This window comes from Mycetomoellerius zeteki, unplaced genomic scaffold (genome assembly GCF_001594055.1).
Source record: "Mycetomoellerius zeteki isolate Tzet28-1 unplaced genomic scaffold, Tzet1.0 scaffold98, whole genome shotgun sequence".
NCBI classification, from domain to species: domain Eukaryota; kingdom Metazoa; phylum Arthropoda; class Insecta; order Hymenoptera; family Formicidae; genus Mycetomoellerius; species Mycetomoellerius zeteki.
The window spans coordinates 821783-843355 of record NW_017258021.1 but is presented as its reverse complement, the minus strand read 5'-3'; the positions used below and the strand labels follow the sequence as shown (position 1 = coordinate 843355).

Genomic DNA, 21573 nt, shown 5'->3' with positions numbered 1-21573 from the left:
ATAATATTAATAGACAATATTAAATTTCTGCAAAAACCAAACAAATCCAGAATTATTTTTTTAATGGGTCATAAAATATGTATGAAAATCTATAATTTTGTTTTTATACCCATTGTATGTTCGGAAGAAAATTAATATATTTATATAATGAACGGTTTAAAGATGTGAGCTTTTTATTTCATGAAAATTTAATTTTTTAAACTTGTTTGATTTTTATAAAAAAAACCTTCAATTTTCTATGTTAAAATTAAAAGTTGTTTAAAATTTCAAGTACTTTTCTGGCTAACGTGCGTATGTCTCGAAAACCTTCGCCGAATAGGTTGATTTCAGCAATCATGCAACTATCCGGCACCATCATCGAGATTGGTCGAAACATAGACTTTAAATTGTCTGGAAGCTCGGTACGTCCGGCGTAACCAGGATTCATTGTGATGAAGATGCCGCAGGTGTGTACTAGAGGTATAGCAGTGCCGTCGAGAATGAACCTCGTAAGTCTCTGGGCGAGAGCGGTCAGTATCGATAAAATCTGTTGCGCCACTACTGATAACACTTCGACATTAATTCTGCGATTAAGAAAAAGGTATTTGTAATCTTTCTCTATCTGTCTTTTCATCTGCAGTTTTTTTCATTCGTCTCATGGTAAGAAAGCTATTCGAGAAACTAATTAACTTTATGTAACGAAAAATAAGAGTCCTTCACAGAAATCCAATACTAGCCAATTTGATACTGAAAGGTGATGATTAATTATTTATTTTAAATATTAAAGCTGAACAACGATACAAAATAAGTAGATACTTAATTACTACCTTCCAGTATTAAGTTTCTGTAAGGGATGAAATAGATAATTTTTATACGTTCTACAATAATTAAAGTAAATATATAATTTATCTTTTTTAGTACACGCATTATCAGATTTTCAAAATCATGCGTTTTAAAAAAGTTCGATAAGGTTTATGTCATTTCGTTTGCGAAAATATCCATTCAAGGACTTCGAGAATATTCACCGATTGAATTCGTCGAAGCATCCCCAGGCGCCAGTTTGCGACAGTCCAGAAAATAATCTGCCCATACTTTTGTAGTCCAGCCCTTCTGAACAATTTTGCACGATTACGTTAAAACCCAGCGCTTTTCCCAGGTCTTTTACGGTCTCAGTTTTTCCGGTACCCGCAGGTCCCTTTGGGCTACCACCGCGATACAAATGAAGAGCAGTTGTCAACGTGATGTAACATCTGCATGAGACATAAATGCAAAAAGTTATTTTCATTACTTAATATGCGATAATACGTGACATATATGCGGGAAGTGAAATTAACAAACGTGAGCGCTTTAAATACTCACATAATTTACGATTACCAAACCGTATAATTGTTACATTACTTTGTACGTATTTTAATGTATTATAATGTTACGTTTTATAAATGTTCAAGCGATAACGTAAATGTATATATTGTCGCGTTTTATTAAACACAGGGATTATGTTTCTTGCCCGTATGGGCACGACGAGGATCTTCATGTAATTTACGGCGAATTGGCGGAATATCCCGACCATCAGATCCGTATTCCGAGAACACAGCTGCAATTCTGGCATTCGATTCGAGGAATACATCAGAGGATGTGCATATGCTCCGACACGGTTTGGGATTTAATGCGTCTATTCGAAACACAGAATAGTTTATCCACCTTCGAAGAAGGGAAACGGGAAGTATAAAAGGCACGGAAAAGATTGAGAGTCTCTCCTACATGGTCGGAACGCCGTGGAAAGTGGAGCGCGTTGTCTTCTTTCCGCAAGACAAATCTTTAGGACCGCGAGAGTGGATAAACGTATCGAGATGGCAATCGTCTATAAATTAAGGCAACAAGAGCGGTAGCCTTTTATCACGATTAAATCGATACCACGTTAAGCAGCAAAGAGCAGGATGTCGCTTGTTCTGCGTATATGTTTACCCTTTGATGTACAGCGCGCCAAGTGTCCTCCTTTCAAAGCTGCTCTTGAGATCGCATCGCATTGTCATTACACCGCATATTACATCGAGGGCTGCATCGAATTATATGGCTATGCGTATCCGCGATATTACGGGTCGCATCGATTGAAATTGCATCTGCGCGAACTCTACGCACAAAAGGCATTTTGCGGTGAGCATTTCGCAAAATGTACATTCTTTTGTTGAATACGATTAATTTTAAACATACCATAAGTATTCTTGACAACATTATACGATAATTTAATTTTTTAAATATTTGTTATAAATTTTTTAAATAGATATCTCCTACACGCGTAATCATTAAGAAGTACATAAAAATTGGATCAAAGCGTTTAACTAAATAGATATTTATGAAACTTTCTCCAAATGTTTTACTGAGTCACAGAATTATACTAGTGAAAGAATTTTATGTAAAGAGATAATCGGGAGAACCAATATAGTGACTTAGAACACAGGACTGTGTCACAACCTTTTGGACAATGTTTCTTTTCGGCAATTCCATTTATCGATTCTTTAATCTTGCGAACTTCGTAGAGTGTTCTCTTAGTCATTTAAATGGTTTGCAGTCTTTTGGTTAACATTTTCCAAATTCCGAGAAGGGTGATCTAATTTTATTTGTGCCTTCATCATCTCTACATAAAATCCTTCCACAAATATGATTCTACGATCTAGAAGAACATTTGGTGAAAGTTTCATGAAAATCAAATTAGTTGAACATTTTGAATCGAATCATTTTTGTATACTTTTTTATTAATTTTATTGATTTTATTTATTATTACAAAATAACACAATATTTAATTTAATTTATTGCGTACGAATAAGTTTTGCATGAAAATGAGAATATAAATACATAAATGACGATCAGGCAACAGTATTATTATTATTATATAATGCCAGATATTTTATACAAAATATTTATATAAAATATGAGAGACAGAAAAGAAAAATCGAAGAATAATAAAAAAGATATCTGTCTTTCTGATATTTTTAATGATTGCATTACTTTCTCTTATAATTCGGTATATATCATCAGATTTAACCCTAGCTATACACACTCTTTTTTTTACCCTTGACATACACACTCTGGTCTTTCGGACCCCATTCATATTTGTTACCGTAAAAATGAACATATTTCAATTAATTTTATTTTCAATCGATGGAGAATTGATTAAGGAATAAGTCCATGATGTGTCAAAATCGATAGAATTAAGGAGCTTCAAGATATATATAGATTCAAAGAAAAAGAAAAGTTCAAAAATATGAAAAAATCTCGATTTAGCAAATTGCACTGGGATTTTTGGGACTCCAGTGTGTATAGCTTATAGGATTAAGATCTACCGAGTATATTTAAGTTCTTTTGAAATAAGAATCAGATTTAAGTTTTTCTAGGTATAAAGAGCACCTCGCAGCTTGTTTGAATTAAACGATCATTGCATTGCTTCTACCACATGTGACATTGTTCGCTAAGATACAACTACGTGAAATATGATGCGTGATAAGTATATCATGAGTTTACGACCTTAATCATGTAACATGAACTATTTGGTGCGATCAGTATCGCGAGAAGTTCCCTCATTAAAATACAACGGCGCACTTAAAACTTTACCTAATCGGACATATGTAGAACGGTGTCAAGCAATCGCCGTAATCGTCAGCCTTGCTGATCTAACCAGGGTTGTATTACACCACCAATGTGTCGAACAGTAAGCATTACCCACGCCGTCGTGTGTTACCCACGCGCGTGACAGACGAAATTACGGCTGGCCACGATCTGGTGCCAACTACGTGACTAACTATAGCGCACGAGCGATAACTACTGAGAAACTTCTGTTTCAACATTGCTAAACGTGGCGGAGTACGGCGACCGACTAAATACGTCTCAACGCAACGTCACAAAGTAATTTTGCAAATGGTTCCGCAATCGAGTGCATGTACGTATGCCATTACTTGTACTTACCATACAAATTCACTTGGACGACTTATACTTTTACAGAGTATAATATTCATTGTATAAAAAGTTTGAGTGAATTGGCGATATCGTGTACTTCGATAAAATCATTTATCTTTTTTAATAATAATTTAACGAAAAGTACCATTCTATTTTCAGTTAAAATTGCACAATATTTTACTCTCATCTAATCAAATATTAAAGAACTTTGCCATTTTGGGCTTTTCGCATATATGGTAATAATGAATCGCATACCGATCAATAGAGGAATGATAGACTACTGAATATCTAATTCTGCTGAAAAGACTGCCAGAATTAACAAATCAATTTTTTAAGATTATATAAAGATCATCGCTATTTTTAAAATAGAATAGAATTATTTTTTTATATAATATGATTTCTCTAATTATTTTGCATATAAAAGTATTAAAGTAATGTTATAAAAAAATTAATAATTTACGAGATATTTTATATTTTATTCTGGCATCTTGACATCTTGAAATGAAATATGAAATATCTCGTACACTATATTCATTTTTTTGTTATTATATCTTAATACACCAAATAACGGAATAAATCAATTGGTATAAAGAATTAAAACTTATAAAGAATTTAAACAAGTTGCTTTTTAAAAATTGCATACTGCAAAATGTATAATTTCTTTGAAAAGCAACTATGTATTTTCTTTTAAACCAATTGATTTATCTTATTGTTTTATGCATGAATGTATTAAGATACAGTTTATACCAAAAAATTAATAAAAGTTTACGAGATATTTCATATTTCATGTCAAAATGTGCCAATGTGTCTAATGTTTCAAAGAGTATATCTCTGTACAGCGTCAACTTAGAGTATTATAAAACATTTTAATCTTCTAACAATATAATCTTTTATTTTTACTGAGTTTTGTTACGTATAGAGCCAGATCCTATCTAAAAAAGGATAAGGTTTTTTGTGTATGTAAAGATCGTTCAGTTTTACATCAAACAGTTAAGTTGCATAAAAAATCAAACTTGAAAAAATAAATTGATACTACTTTTTAAAAAATTTACTTGTTAGAAAGAAATAAAGTGAAGATAACTAAAATAACAATTGTAAAACAAACATCTGTTTAACTTTTTCCAATTAAATGAAATATTTAGAGAAACATACCGATCCGTGAGGGGAGTTATTACAAGTCTTCCGGTGTTACCCAGATATTCGTGTCCGTATGTGAAACGAGTGTTTGTTTGTCGAACAATGCAATCTTCGATATCCGTTTCCCAATAAAATCTTAGCTGCGACTGCCACTCGAAATCAGTCACATCTTTACAATCTGGAAAATTTGGAAAGTTTGCTATTGCCTTTTCTCGATTTCCCGTTCATTTTTCATTTGGATTAACGTAAAGAACATATAAGAATAAACAAGTACTAGAAATGTTACATAAGCCGAATTATTGTTTTATAATATTAAGGAGTAACACCTATGTAAAATTTTCAAAAAATCGATAATTTTTTTCCTTTTAAAATACACTTTAGAGTCTCAAAAATGAAGTGTAAGTGGTTTTATTGCGATACATAATTTTTTCCGAAAGTTATAGGCTCCTAAAAATTCAATTGTTAACTTAAAAGTATTCACATTCAAAACTTTAAACACGTTTTTCTCAAAACAGTATTTTTTGAGTTGGCTAGTAGTAGGACTTCAAACAATTTTTAACCTATTTACTTCAAATTTTAACAGTATTTAACAAATCATATTTTCTAAAAAAATACGTAGAATTTTTTTTATAAGTTACAAATTCAGCTGATTTTACTCGACTATTTTTTTACAAAAATTAAACTTTTTGTTTGTACTTCCGTCATTTTATCAAAAATCAATATTTTCAAAAACGGCTACGTATTTCTGTAGATATTTGAGTAAAAAAAATAAAAATATTTGTTTTTTTGTTCTAAATAAAAAATTACGACACTTGTGCTGCTAGCCGCGGAACACCATGCTATTTCGACTCTATTACGCTGCTGCAGATCCGCCATTTTGATAAATAAAATTCTGAAAAAATTATTTTTTGTACTTTTTTATGTGTTTAATAAAATTATAAAACTCATTTTTTAATAGCGCGCGCGCGCATGATTCATTAAATAAAAAAAAATTCCCAAACGTAGACCTTATTTACAGCCGATTACATAGATGTTACCCCTTAATGTTGCTGAAAGTATAATAATCTAATTTCTTCTTTTTTAATTTAGATTACAAAACGGAAAGAAAGACTTGGAATGCCGCGATTTTTGAAAAAGAAATTTTAACGTTCAAATTGTAAATGCATTATTATTATCTTACATGGAAAGAACGATTTTTTGTTGAAGTATCCAAAAATTTAACTAGATACACAGATGGATACACATCTGAAAATAATTTTGTTAAACCATTAAAATAATTTCGTAGGAATTTGAAGTATAATGAGCAATGTTATAGAAAGTTTTGACATTTTAGCACGCAATTTAAGCACTCTATATAATTAGTTTAATGGTTCAAACAAAATTATATCCACATCTGTATCTAGCTAAATATTTAGATACTTCAGCAAAACCGTTCTTTCCGCAAGAACTAGCGAAAAAGAATCAACGTATAAAAAAGTTAATATGTGTTAAAAAGAGCAAGAACTTTTCGAAGTATATTTTTGCCGATTTAATATTAAAAAAAAAAAACAAATCCACTCTGTCACATAAGTATATTTTTTACAGTATTCTTTTTCGAGGTATCGATATACAAATTTACGAGAGAGAACGCGCCAGCGTTTCCTCACTGCGGTGCATCATATCGCCAACGATATAATGCCAGGACGTGATGCGGTTGCGTCGCATGGTTCTATAAAGTCCGTAATTTGTTGGTTACATCCGCGTGTACACATTGAGTATACGTTGGTGAAACAAACGCATAGTGAACAAATATTGCACAAAGATAAAAGATATGATCGTGAAGATAAAGCATACGAATTGAATTTGATACTCACTCATTTTGTACATTTTTTCGATGACATCTCTCGCGTGTATCTCGATAACGACAATAGCCTTGAGTTTTAATCGATCCAATCTGCTCAGATTACCTCGTATAGCTTCAGAGTATTTGTCTAACGCCTGATTCTGCCTCTTCCTCAGCTTTCGCAATGGCTTCTTTGAGTCCATCATTCTTAAGTGCGTGGGTAAATCAAACAAAACTAATTAGACTTAATGAAATATCTAATGTATAATTTTGTGGCAGCACTACCTTTATACAGGATGCACACAATGAATATCTCCAGTATTTTGAAATAATCAGAAATAAAAACGAACATAGACACACGTTTCGGGGTATTTTATAGTAAAGAGTAACTAAATAATTTTTTATAAAAAATTACCAAATTTTCACATGAGTACCTATATAATGGAGGAAGGATATCGAGCAGGTATTCCACTTTATGCCAAGTGCGCTAAAGTATGTCATTAATTATGATACTGAGAATAACTACAATTCATTTGCATAAAACATTCACGTTCGGTATCTTGATAGAATAAACTATTGCCTTTGATATATAATACTTCCAGAAGAAGAAATCCAAAGGAGTAATATCAAGAGAACGAGATGACCAGGAAACGTACCTGGAGTTCTAAAGCTGCTCATGCTGAAGTTAATAATATTTTCATAAGAAACTTTTTCAGTTATCTTTTACAATAAAAATACGTATGTGTATTTATTTTTATTTCTTATCATTTTTCAAAATACTGAAAGTTCATTATATGTACACCCTATATAATTTATCCAATCGTTTTTTTTTTTTTTTATAAAAGCCTTTAAAACCTCTAGAGAAAAAATTATATTTATATCTTTTTTCAAAGATATTGTTAAAGTAATGTAAATATTGTCGCCTTCTCTCTACAAAATTATTAACATAAGGTTTCTCATGTTCTTGTAAAGTTCAACGCGTCAACTGAAATAAGAGTAAGATGACGACATAGCATTGCAATACACTTTTAGCAATATTGTTTCGCGCCATCCGACGCATCTAGCGCGTCCCTATTTTTTCCGACCACGTGCGCCGTCTTTCGCGTTCTTTTTCCAAGATACTCATGCAAAAGAAAGATATGTATGTTGGGCCTCGCGTAACATAAGCATTACAGGAGACACCCGGGACGGGAGGGATTTTATTCGGGAGGTAGGGATACCGTTGTAGGTATGGGTTAAATTATTCGCGGTACGGCTAGTATATGCAAATGAGAGAGGAACAGCGCTGCTGCCCGAGGTGCCGTCGTCGGATCGCACGACGAGACGTAGAATATGCAAAATTTCTCTTATTAGAGTTGCCGTGTCTCCTGTCTCCCTCGGCCATCCTTCTACCGTGCAGGAAGGCCCTTTCTCGCCCATATACATCACCATCTCGCCGTCCCGTTTCCTCTGACTCGTCTCGGTGTCCATCAGAACCGCCCTCACGTTTATCCCGTTTCCACCCTTTCCGAGCCGCCGCGTCGTGGCCTTCGGCCGACTCGGTTCGAGCTTCAAGCTCGAGTCAGCTCCAACGGCCCTGTCCACCTCACGTTCCATAACTAACGTAGCTAAATTTCTCATAGGCAACGGGCACTCACTTGCAGTGGAGCAGGGTGCGCGTGCAGTCGCTCGTCCATTGGATTTGAGTGGACGTAATGCTCGGCTGGCCTGCCCATTCTTTCACCCACCTGTCGCGTTTCGTGAGCATTTTTCGCAGCGCTGTCCGACATTGCCTCAACACTTCGCGCAGGTTCACTCTCATCGCGGCCTCTGCAATTGCCACCGTTTTATTCACGAACGCTTCCCGCTGCAAATTCCCACCCTCTCACCTACTGGTCTCTCCCTCACCCTCCACCCCTTCGCGCTATTTCGTTCGCGCATTTTTATTTCTCGCTAACAGAAATCGAAGCTGCACGCCCCAGGATAATTTACGGCGAGCGAGAGCCAATGTCGGGATTGAGCATAAATTATGGTCAATTTTCCACGTTGGCTTTTATTTACGCAGCGAATGTACTCTGTTGTAAATGCCACTCGGTGCCGAGCATACCACAGGATACTGTAAATATTTGATGAAACCGCGTTCACACGTCGCTGATCTTTCTTCTAGTTTTCTGCGACGTGCATATAAAAGAAGTTTGTCGCTTCCATATTTCAAGTGGTGGAAATGCCATTTTCGATTTTGCAAAAAGCAATTTACGATCTTATAAATTTTCACGTACATATTTCCTCAACGTGTGCACGCGTTCACGCGTGTAGATTCCAATGAAGTAACAAGAAATAGGATTTATGAGGATAATACTTAAACTTATAGAACAGTAACTACTATGTGTCATAGAAGATAATCGGATTTTAAGATTAAGTTGAGATGGGTTCCAAGTCGTTTTTAACATTCTTGATCAAATATTTGACATATTGATTTGTTATTCATTCCCTAAGAAAGTTATTATAGAAACGAACTCACCGAGATCGCATAGCCAATACTCGACTTGTCCCTCCAAGAAAACCGGCTCGGTAAACTCAATGTACTCTTCATTGTTTGAGTACATACCATCAGCCACATGTTTCCCAGTCAGCGACTGAAAGAGTTTCGATATCAAGGGTCTTGAGGACTGCTCTGTGTTTATGCAGAGAAAACAAGAATAAGAGGATGGCGGTGGTGAATACCTTGCCGAGCTTCAAGGACTTGATGTTCACGAAGAGTTTCCTGATGTTTGGCTGCATGAGGTCCGGTCGTTTAGAATGGGCCAGGATCTCCAACGTATCGTCGTTCGAGACGAAGTAGAGTCTTGGAAATACGCGTCTCTTGGTCTCCAGGTACTGCTCGAGCGCCAGTTGCAACGCCTCCAACTTGTCGTTGAGTTTGTTCAGGACTTCCAGCAAGCCAGCTAACAGGATCGCCGTGATGGAGAGCGGAGAAAAAATGCAAATGCTTTCAATAGAATAGATTTACATTATTTTACAGTACGCGTACGCGTCGCTCGATTTTTTATCCTCTCTCTCTCTCTCTCTCTCTCTCTCTCTCTCTCTCTCTCTCTCTCTCTCTCTCTCTATCGCCTTCTCTATTTTTAGCACCAAAAACGGACAGACGTTTTGTACGTATCCATTTACATTAATACTCACAAGTCAGACTCGGTTCTAGCTTAATTTTAATTCTAGTTCAACGCTTAGTATGATCGTGCACGGTAAATATATAAAATGCCTGATTTAATAATCCTTCTTGTGTGATTAATTAATTACGTTTCACACATGTACATACAATTAACACAAACGCTTTTTTGTAAAAATATAGTGTTGAACTTTAAATAGAGAATGGAGAACATTCCTAATGCTGCAAGAATTTTTATCTTCTTGTATACCAATTGCATTTTTATTAACTTCTTAAATATTTATTAAATTAACTATGCATAATTCAATAAATAATTAATTAATAAATTTTAAAGTTGAAGGTAAAGGTATATAGAAGTAGAAATATGTAAAACAGAAATAAATGACAATGGAGGATAGAACTCTGGCGATAATTCAAGCGTTACATTAATTAGGTCAATTAGAAAATATGATATGTAAAGTACTTCAATAACGTAAATTGAATAGTCTATTGAATATTCTAGATATCAGAATTATAATACCGCTAAGTAGTGATTGCTTAAAATTCTTACAAATTTTGAAAGTATAAATGTATATTTGTCAAAAATTTTATTGCAAGTACATAATTAAATTGGACAAACACTGTTGTGTAAATTTTTCTCTTCAAAGAATTAAACTGCGCTGCGTAAACTCGTCAAATTTTTATTCGTGTGCACGCGATAAAATATACAATCCGTATAAGTATTTTAAAAAATTCAATTAAGATAATGTCATGTTATAATGAACAAGTTCTTTCTCGAAATTTCTCTGTTTCTCTGATACATACGTGGTATATGAGTGGCTGGCAAAGCTAAACCGTGGGAAGCCATCCTTGACGTATGCTCAGCCAACTCGCTTGTCACTTTGTCAAAATCGTCCGTCTCCTTTGGAAGTTGTTTCTTGATATCCTCGGTGGTGAATACATTGTCAAGATACATGTATCCTCTCTGTACTACCAACAACATTTCCAAAACTTCGCCGATCGTCGACAGCGTCTGCTCCCAGTACTCGACTTCCTGGGCAAATGGTTCTACGAACCTGAGAAAATTCAATATAGCTTACTTAATTTAGTATCATTAGAAATGTAAACGCGAAAATTCATTTAGCAAGTGTAATGCACCTCGTTGACTTCATGGACGAAAGTTGCACCTGATGATCTTCCAAAGTCTGAATTAAATCGCCTATAGCTTTCAATCTATATATTCCTCTGTCTTTGTATGAGATCATTGTAATCGGCATCGCTTCCCAAGTTTCCTTAATATGTTGGAGTCCCTGAAATGTTCGTCATATTAAATTTGTACGATCATTTTGCAAAATACTTTACAATTAATATATTATAACGATTCTTGTCATTAGCGGCGACTTACGACTTCAATGGCAAGCTCCATCGTAGCCGCGTTAGAAATTTCGCTAATCTGCTCTGCAAAATTATGCATTTGCATTCTAATAATCGCATCTAGGGTAAAGTCCTCTGACGTCTCATCGAAATCTTGAGAGATCGTATCTTTAACCCGTTTCCAATGTCTCGGTTTTATCGCCGGATTCTTCAGTACCGTTATTAGCGGTAATGCATGTCGAAATTTACCGACCCTCGACCTAAATATACGCTCTTTAGTGTAGTAATAAGTTGTATAAAAAGAATCATTGTGTCTGTTGTTTTTATTAATATACATACGTATACTGTTTTAAAAGATTTAAACGCGATTTAATTACAGGGTAATATTATTTCTTAATAATATCAGTTTTATTTTAAATTTAAAATTTTTTTCAATTATCAAGTAAGACTGACAAGTTGAAAAATATAGCTTTTCTTCTTTTCAAGAACACTTAATTTTTTTAGTTATGTCACTTTTAAAGTAAGGAAGCGATATATATATATAGGTATTTTAAAAGATATTAAAAACAAAAAATATAAAAAACATTCATCATTGATTTGATCTAATTGGTATAACATCAGTTAATATGAAATAATATTAATTAAATATTAATTAAAATTGAATTAAAAAATAAAATAATCTTTTTTTTATTTCGAACTTACAGTAACTGTTTATAAATGTTCCTCTATATGAAAAACGTTTTTTTTTCTATTATATATATATATTAAATAAAGAATATATTTTATATTTTTTCCTTTTATTTTTATATGTTTAGTAAAATAAGTTAAATTTTAGAATGCTAAAAATTACATAGCCATTTACAGAATGTGTACTTCGTTAGTTTCAAAAAGTATTGTTGAAAGGAGTGGTACAAATATGCTTGGCAGTTCACGTAAACCTTGTGCTTTAGCAGTGCAAAGGTTAATAAACGCTGCTGTGTAACACGTGGACATATTCTGTCCTTTGCGTTATTTCTTGCGAGGTACTGCATTGGTCTAAATATGTTGCTTATGAAAAAAAAAACAAAGAAGAGAACAAAAACGCGTAATTGTTTTTACTAGTGTTGTTTAATTGATGATACATACATATGATAGGTTTACCTTCCAAATCAATAAACTTTTTTTTGGATTTCTCGCAAATGCTACAAAAAAAAATATCCAGCAAAAAGGTCCACTCGCTACAACGTTTGATATTTGATGTTCCAACCAATCATCAACAATTATTGTCGATTACGTCCCTGTGCACGAGCCCTCTCATCTTGCTGTCATTTTGAAAAATGGCTATCCATCGTACGAGTGCAGTTTATATACGCGGCTGACTGGTTTCTAGTTTTCGCGAACCGATAAATTGACATCCTGCTAAAGGATGGCTCGCAAACACTACTTTGCGCCTCGTGAAAAATGCACGAGGGCGGCACATATTTACCGCGCGTTCGAAATTGGATTACAACTGGGTCGCACCTGGTATTCTCGACGATCTCCCAATTCTTTTCTTTGAGCTCCCTGCAGAGTTTCGTGAGTTTCCGTAGAAGGATATTAGCGGTTGTGTCCATCTCTTCCAATTCTATCGTCCAGAAATTTCCGGTTTTGTAGCGTTCCCAAGCGTCGTTCCATTCGTCCGTCAATTGCCACACCAATTCGATCACTGCTACATCCTTCGCAAGTAGAAAAGCGTCGAAAAGTCGAATAAGCACGTGAAAGTGCACGAAGATGGTATATACGAACGACATTTACTTTATCGAGTTGCTCTAGTTCTTGTGAATCCGGGTAATTTATGCCAAAAATTGTCAGCTGCGATTTTAACAGACTTTCCCTGTCTCTCAAGGAATGTATTTCCTTCCAGAAGACAGTTATCCAATTTAAAGCGTCTGTAATAGCAACGTAATAATACCTTAAGATAACTGCACTACAGATAAAATAAAACAACATGAACAATCTCGATGAACAATATACACCAGGTTAAAATCAGTTAATTTTTTTTCATGACCAAGTTGCTGCATTAATTCACTTAACGCTTGTAACCAAGCATACACGGGATTACCATAATGGTTGCTCGTGTGTTTATAAAGGCAAAGTTCAGGTGAAAAAAACCGATCCGGAATCGACAAACGCATTTCAAACAGTTGGACGTGGTGCAAAAAGCGTGCTATGAATAAATAGCACGTTTGCAATCTGCAATAGGAAAGGTACTCGTTGGAATTTCTGTTCTATTTTTTGAAATGTTCACGATGATATTTCAAATTATAGCTATTACTGCGTTTCTTTTTCAAGCGTTTAACTCATTATAACAAATAAATTGTAAAATATTCTTATCAAAGTTTTTGTCTAATATACTGTATACTTTGTGTTTTATATCCTTTTCTTCTTATATATCATTTTCTTATTAAATTTACAAATAAAATATTATAAAATAATAAATATTTTTATTTAATATATTAAAGTTTAAAATGGTGAATAATATTTTACGTCATTCATTGCCATGTAAATCCATTATAGATTGCAAGATATTGCTCTAATGCAAGATATACACTGTCTCGAGGGGAGCGCTCGAAAAGATATGGTAGTTGATTTATGCAGCGACTCGGCTCTATCTCACGACAAACGTGAATTTACACATTGGATAAGAATATGTAAACCAATTTACCTTTTGAATTCCAGTCGGATGTGAAAGGTCCCATATCGTTAAATTTGCGCATTAAGGAATATATATCTTCTTCAAACATCGTTGAATCAGTCAGCAATATTTGTTTAAATTCTTCCTACGATTGTATTAAGACAATAATTAATAGTTAAAGAGATTACCCTTATTATATAAATATTTACATGTGTAAAATTTGAGATTTCTAATATCTTAAGATCATGTCTAATAGCGAATTCGACGGACTGCACTAGTGCGCACTGAGTGCGAACTTTTTCAGTGCCACGCATTTGGCTTGTGCGCACTGTATCAGTGCGTTAAGATTGTCGTATTTGGAAAATGAAAACTGACCTAGTAGTGCTGAATTTATATTTGGACCAACCGAATAAACTGAACGAGTTCAAGAAATGTTGCACTGACGTTTCTGATAGTGCAATTTGGCATAACACTAAAGTAATTCTGCACTCGCACCATGTCAGGGCACTACTGGAGCATACCCATACAGCACAGAATTTGGAGCAATATCGTTGCAAAATCTCTGCAATATTGTTGCAACTTTTGTGTAACTTTGTGCTGTAAGAGTAGTCAGGGCATGCGTGCCGAATTCGCCATAAGATTTTTCTTTATGTATTAACGTGTTTTACAATGTACTGATCCGAAAGCAATCACCTGATTTTTTTTTTTACGCAAACGATCACTTAGGGTGCGTTTTTACATCTCAATTAAAATTACTTATTAATAACATATTGTATATTACTGATTGTTTTTCGATTTTTTTAAATATTTCAGAATATTATAGATATGGATTAAATTAGAATTTTCAAATCAAACAAAAATTAAACTGAATATAAAAACATTTATAAGTAGCTTATTATGACAGTATTATTAAAAAAATAAAAATTTTAATTAACATCTTTTTAATATCTTTTTATTGTAAGTTTTCGGTAGAATTGCATATTTCAAAGTTTGTAAAGAATAATTATTAAAAAAGAAAAAATAATATGTTAAATAATACCCATACGAAATAATATTTTACAACAATTGATATATTTTCGCCGTTGGAGTATGAAAATACTCTAGGATTTATTCCCAAGTTAAACGTTGAATTTTATATCATTAAAAATTATAAGTAAAGCAGCAAGAAATTTGCATTCTGCTTTTTACTTTTTTTTATTAACTAACTTTAACTTTGTAAATACCCAAATGTTCTTACTATGTAAAACTAATTTTTTTAATTATATAAGAATTTCTAATGCGCGATGAAGTAACGTCAAAAAATTGGGAAAGTATTAATTGACATCTCATTTTCCCTTTTAGGTAGCGTTGACACCGACGTCGACGCAACTCAATTTTTTATTACGAAGTTTCAAGAAGTTTTCTTTTATACCAGGAGAATATCGTACCTTTTTTTCAAGCAAAGTAACTTCGCACGTGGCAAGTAACTCCAAGTAAGCTGTCCAGGAGCGGTCGATGTCTTTTAATTTTCTCTTGAACTCGTAAGTCAGAGGCACTTCGTATTTTTCTGGAAATAATAAATTATACGTTCTTCTATGGTGTACTATAAGAATGCATAATTATTCATAATTACATGGATGTAAATAAATTAAGACAATTAATGTTCCTTCAGAATTCATTTGTAATTAAACTTGAAATGTGAAATTGTAACCCATGTTTTTAGTAATGCAGCTAATACGTTTACAAAACGCTACTTGCAAATTGTGTTGCACATTCTTGAGCAATAATACATGGATCTTAACCGATTTTAGCGGCTCGACCTTCTTATTTAGCACAGAGAAACACTTAGAGGTTTACCCAAAGTTTGGCATTGCTCCTGGATCTTGGGGAACTCTTCCTCCTCTTTCAGAATCTCGGCGGTGAGCCTCTCGAACAATTGCAGCGCGGATTGCATGCTGATGAGATCCGTCGGTTCCTTCGTTATTCTGCAAACGAATGAATTCACGTACGATTCAGTTCGAAATTCAAAAAGGCCCCGTGACAGGATTTATGGGAGTAACGCCTCGCGAGCAACGCCCCTCCAATGTTCCGCTCAGCTTGAGGAAATTTACATTAATAGTATCGATCGAGGACTGAAAACGAATATAACTGACGGATTCAATTATGCAATAGAGCGGAATATATGATCACGCGGACACTCTAGGAAAGAATTTTCAGCATAGTAATGAGCATAGAAATAATATACGAACTACAGTTAATTCTTTTGAATTGAAAAGCGGGGAATAAATTTATGTGCGTGTTTCTCTCTCTTTAGTTTCAGATGAGTATTTAAATATGAATTTCATTAATAATTTATGCGGCTCTCAAATAATTGTCTGTAAAAAAGACTTTATGTGACTTTAACATGCTTTAAATTCCTTTTATCATATCGCAAAAAAACTATTACCTAAAACCTAAAGTTATACGAGTAAAAATCTCTGAGATATAAAATGATTTTTTCCCGCAATCCTTTTTCCAGATTGCATTTTTTTTAAATCCTAAACGCCATCTTCTTTCCGCTTTGAATAACAACCCATGCGGGCAACTAACTTTGTGGAATTTTCAGCGATGTAATGATAAACGTGGTCGACCATTGCATCGGTCATGCGTAATAAAAGTGTGGTGAGTTTCTGTTGCCAGATTGAACAATGTTCGATGATAGTGGCTTTCAATCCATCAAAATTTATATCTAGAAAATGCACTGTCGCCATCGTTTCCTGTAGTTGGATGTTATTCATCACCTCGAGGTATTTACTTATATCCGCGTCGAAGGATGCCGCTGTTGGTTTCAACTTTTCATATCTAATTTACAAAATAAATAATAAACAAAATAGTTTTATACAAAAACTTAAATTGCATATTTATGCAAATTAAAATCATGTAATATATAAAAATGAATTACTAATCCCCTTCTTTGTTCCTTGTTATTTTAAAAAAGTTTATAAAAAATTAAATTATTTTTAAATAAATATAACTGCAAACTGTAGCAGTTGTTTACATAAATCAAGTAATAGCAGTTAAATTCAAATAACAGCTTTTGGATAAGCTTTCTGAAGCGTTATACAAGCAAAAGGCCATTATAAATATATTTTTTTATGCTTGTTATGTTACCTTTGTATGTATAAATCTTTATTCACTTCCCACACGTCTTTGAAAGATTCCCAAGTCTTGATATAACTTTGCACTTGAACAAAGCAGTAACTTGCTTCTGCAAATTGATAGATTAATATAGCATAAAATTAAAGGTAATATTAAATAAAAATTGAGTTAATATCGAATTGAAATTACATATTAATAGTGTACGTAACAAGGTATTTCCTCATTGAATCTTAGAAAATTAAATTAAAGTAGGAATTCTAAATTGAGATCAATTTCTGATAAAAATTATCTAAAGCAATTTTAATTAAAAGATTATATTAATAACTTTGTTACGATAATCAATATAAATGCAATTGAAAATAGAACTATGAAGGAAAATATGGGAAGCTTCATGATACAGCACCATCATTGAGTCTTTGTTGGAATTCAATCAATTCTTTGTCCACTTTATATAACTTCGAAAAAGGTAAACTCTTATCTGAAAGCATTTTAAACTTCTTAACTAGCCGCGAGACATCTTTCAAAGGCTCCAGTAAAATATTCAAAATGTTTCCTATCACTGTAGCTATCTCCAAGAGGTTCGGCATGAAGCTTATCTAGATAAATCCATAAACTACTTAGAGCTTCTGCTCGTGTTTCCTGTGTTTTTTTTTCGTAATAAGTAACTACAAAATAATTAGCTGAAGTATTTTTGTTATATCGTCAGATTGAAAAATGTTAAATTATTATTATCACTCTACATACACAAGAACTTTATAATGAAACAATGTAATACTGTTGCATGGCATGTTATACATGTTATGCATAGTTATGGACATACTTTGTTATCGATAATATCCGCTTGCATTAATACAAGAGGTGAGGGTCCTGTCGTGTCAGTACCATGAAGAGCTTCAAACATGATGGTCAAAGAATTCTTCAAACACAATCTGATGGCTTCCTCAATTACCGTATCGATTTTCATTAAATAATCTTTCCATTCTGCTCGGCTCTGAGAAGAAAGAAACAATAATGAAGTTAAATATAGCAATCTATCGAGCGGTTATACAGAAATTATTACTTTTTATACAAAGAATTTAATTCTAGTTCATATAAAATAAACTAGAATGATTGTATATGTGTGTACCTATGGACACGCAGGCATGTTAAGAGAAAATTTGATGCGTTTATCTCAAACGTGTTGAAATTGAAAAAATATTTAATTCATGTAGAAATTTTTTTAAACATTAAAATTTCAACTTTTATAATAATTTTTTTTATACAGAATTAATAATTTTTAGTTTATATAATATTATTATATTATTTAAAAAACATAATATTCAATAATTGATTACACAGGTCAACAAGGTTTTGTTGTTGGGAAGCTGTGGGTCATTTCCGACGTAATTTTCTGCGTAGAATCCGAATCTGAAATCAGAATTGGCCTATCACGTCAGGATTTTGAGATATTTGAGGATATATACTCGAAAAATGCGTTTTTTTGCTATTTTCGAAGTTATGATCATTAGAGTTTTCCACGTCTAGTGAAGAAAGAAAAACCGATATTTGTCAATAAACAAACAACTTATTATTTTTTTTATACACACCTGCAAAATATCCTTTTTTATGCATTCAGGTGCTTCGTTTATCGAGCGAATTTCGAGCATCCTAAAACTTTCAGCGAGAAAGTTGTTCATTCGGATATGAACAAATGTTCTGGAAAGTTTCATTTTCATTGCATTAATAAGTTTAAAACTAATGATTTGTTTAAAGTTGGTAGACGCCTTGCACTCAGAGCCGCAGCGCACAAGACGCGCTGTCCGTTATTCAAGGTCCTAATATATAAACAGTCACAATTGTGACTGTTTGCTGTCTTAACAATGGCCCCGCGTAAGTGTTTAAATGATCCTAACAGTTTTTGTTATATTTGTGGTCGTTTCACGTTTGTTAAGAACAGGAACGAAAAAGACGGGAAAAACGGTTACGCAAGTGGGTTAAAATGCCCGTAACTTGGCGAAAAAAAATCGTAGGTAGTCGATCAATATCTCATTTTGAAGGGTAAGAATATTACTAAATGATGCAAATAGCACAAAAGACCCAAAAAATTGGTTGCGTCCTGTACATAACCTCTAAAGTAGCATAAAAACGCATTTTTCGAGTATATATCCCCTAATATCTCAAAATCCTGACGTGATGGGCCAATTCTGGTTTCAGATTCGGATTCTACGCAGAAAATTACTTCGGAAATGACCCACAGCTTCCCGACAACATCCAAGACCCCCTTTTTTGTAGACCTGTGTTATTTTTTATCGATTAATTTTTTTATTTCAAATAATTTAATATCCAATAATATTGAAAACAAAAATAATAGATTAGGTTAATTGGAATCAGCGATACACAATGTACAAATTATTTGTAAAAATATTTTTTAATGATTCAAAAATAACAGAGCACAAAAGCAAACTAATAACATTAACTTATTTAATTTATTAATAATTATAAAAAAATAATAGATAATTATTTTAAAAATAATAAATAACATAATAACATTCTATTTCAGAAAAAAAAATTTGTTCAGCGAGGTTGTAACTCTTCGAGACTTTTTAAATTAACCGAGGAGCTACGTGCACATGGTAGCAGTCACGTTACGGAGCGACATATCGTAACACGAATCTGCCATAAGTACACTCCTTACTTCTCCAACTTTAGTTACACAAGAATTGCTTTGTGTAACCCGAGGGTGCGCAATGTACTCTGTTTTCTCCTCGGATATTTTTTGTCGAAGTTATTCGGCCATTTTTACATTTGCGTAGTTTTTAGGGGGAAAAATTCTGACACAACTCGTCAAAAATTTGCGAACTAGCAAGCTTTACAGCACTTGTTCAGGAGTTTGCAGAAAACATTTAAAAAATTATGCAATCTGCCATAAATTTTTTAAGTTGATTTAGTAAGAAATTTGTTCAGGACGTAGACACAGGATGCAAAAATAGATAGTAAATAAATAAGTAAAGATAGATAGCAAAGAGGTAGCATAAATAGTAAGTGCAAAGATAAGTGCGAACCTCTCTTAAATTGAAAGTCATTTTTAGATATATCAAAATCTTGCGGACCACATAATGTTTTTGTATTTTCTGCTACGAGCCGATGTGGGTTGCCACAAAAAATTAATTGGCGGACCGCGGGTTACACATGCTTTATACCATACGATATTATTAAAATAAAAATTGTATTTGTATTTCTCTCTCTAAAGTTATAAAAAGTTATAAAAAGATGGCATATTTGATCATACTTCGTACAGTTATGCCAAGAAAGCTGTACCTCTTGTATTACATTCTTGAAGCCCTCATAAATCTCCATGACGTTCAGAAATACCATATCGAGTCTTTGAGTCATAACTTGGAACGCCTCGTCTCTGGAAAGTAGAGAAAGTTCGACCGATGTGCGCTCGCCAAGCGTTAAGTTTCAGTCACGCGCCTGAATTTGCGACAGCACAAGGCGAAATGGAAATCTTACCTTACGTGCAAAAGTTCCTTCTCCAATGCAGACAATGTGTATGTGTAATTAACCCTTATCTTAATCATTGGAGCATCGCAGATGTTCTCGCAGATTCTTACAATTTCCGAATTCGAGTTCTTGTAAATATCGATGAAGTCTTGGAACTAAAAGGACAAATTAATTCGATTTTTTTACTATCAAATTTACATACTATAAAATTGTATCAATAAGGCCGGTTGCACTAACGTTATTTTAATTTTAAGCGAGGCTTAAAACTCTCTTTGTCGTTGTCTCTTTTCGGCTTTAAAACGAGACAGAGAGAGTTTTAAGTCTCGCTTAAAGTCAAAGTAACATTGGTGCAACCGGGCCTATGAAGAGTAAATTGCGTTTAGGTTTCGTCGATTCTGAAGTTGTAGAGCATGTAGTTTCTTTTTTTTTTGGACATTTCCTTCCTTTTTAATATTTATTCTCTCTCTTTTTATATTCTTTAACTATAAACCTTTAAATATACAATTTCATTGAAAATTGGCAATAGAAATTATATTAATTAAAATTTTTATTTCTTTTTAGAAATACTGTGATAATAAGCTACTTAATGTGCTTATTCCGTTTAATATTCGTTTGATTTCTACTTACTTTTTTTTAAGAAAATTGTGACTAAATCCACATTCATCATAATGTTCTTAAATGCCAATAAATCGGAAAATAATATAAATTTAAAACATCTAAATTTACCCATCATTTTTTCGATGTTTTACCATCGATGTCACAAGCTAAAATATTTTGATGTTTCATCGATATCTTGTATTCAATGGCTGTGTTGAATTTGTTCCAAAATTCAATGCCAGAGACGCTAGATGGTCAGATAGTTATAATAATTTGTATTTAATTCAAAGTGTTAAAAATATAACATTATTAAATATTTTACTTATTATCTCAAAT

The 21573-nt window shown here is 33.3% G+C and overlaps 1 protein-coding gene across 1 annotated transcript in view; it reads right to left on the bottom strand.

The window, feature by feature from the left end:
• The window catches only part of kl-2 (dynein heavy chain 2, axonemal kl-2), a 53141-nt gene that overhangs the window by 23533 nt on the left and 8035 nt on the right, over positions 1 to 21573 (bottom strand). The window contains exons 7-27 of the mRNA XM_018461023.1: positions 20650 to 20795; positions 20455 to 20548; positions 17978 to 18148; positions 17561 to 17753; positions 17170 to 17266; positions 16609 to 16860; positions 15877 to 16004; positions 15468 to 15586; positions 14071 to 14185; positions 13161 to 13294; positions 12888 to 13081; positions 11419 to 11647; positions 11172 to 11323; positions 10839 to 11089; positions 9593 to 9813; positions 9390 to 9504; positions 8527 to 8698; positions 6921 to 7096; positions 5083 to 5245; positions 1005 to 1229; positions 275 to 563 (exon numbers count right to left, since the gene is read on the bottom strand). Coding sequence (XP_018316525.1) covers positions 275 to 563; positions 1005 to 1229; positions 5083 to 5245; positions 6921 to 7096; positions 8527 to 8698; positions 9390 to 9504; positions 9593 to 9813; positions 10839 to 11089; positions 11172 to 11323; positions 11419 to 11647; positions 12888 to 13081; positions 13161 to 13294; positions 14071 to 14185; positions 15468 to 15586; positions 15877 to 16004; positions 16609 to 16860; positions 17170 to 17266; positions 17561 to 17753; positions 17978 to 18148; positions 20455 to 20548; positions 20650 to 20795 — 3636 coding nt within the window. The remainder of the gene's footprint in view (positions 1 to 274; positions 564 to 1004; positions 1230 to 5082; positions 5246 to 6920; positions 7097 to 8526; positions 8699 to 9389; positions 9505 to 9592; positions 9814 to 10838; positions 11090 to 11171; positions 11324 to 11418; positions 11648 to 12887; positions 13082 to 13160; positions 13295 to 14070; positions 14186 to 15467; positions 15587 to 15876; positions 16005 to 16608; positions 16861 to 17169; positions 17267 to 17560; positions 17754 to 17977; positions 18149 to 20454; positions 20549 to 20649; positions 20796 to 21573) is intronic.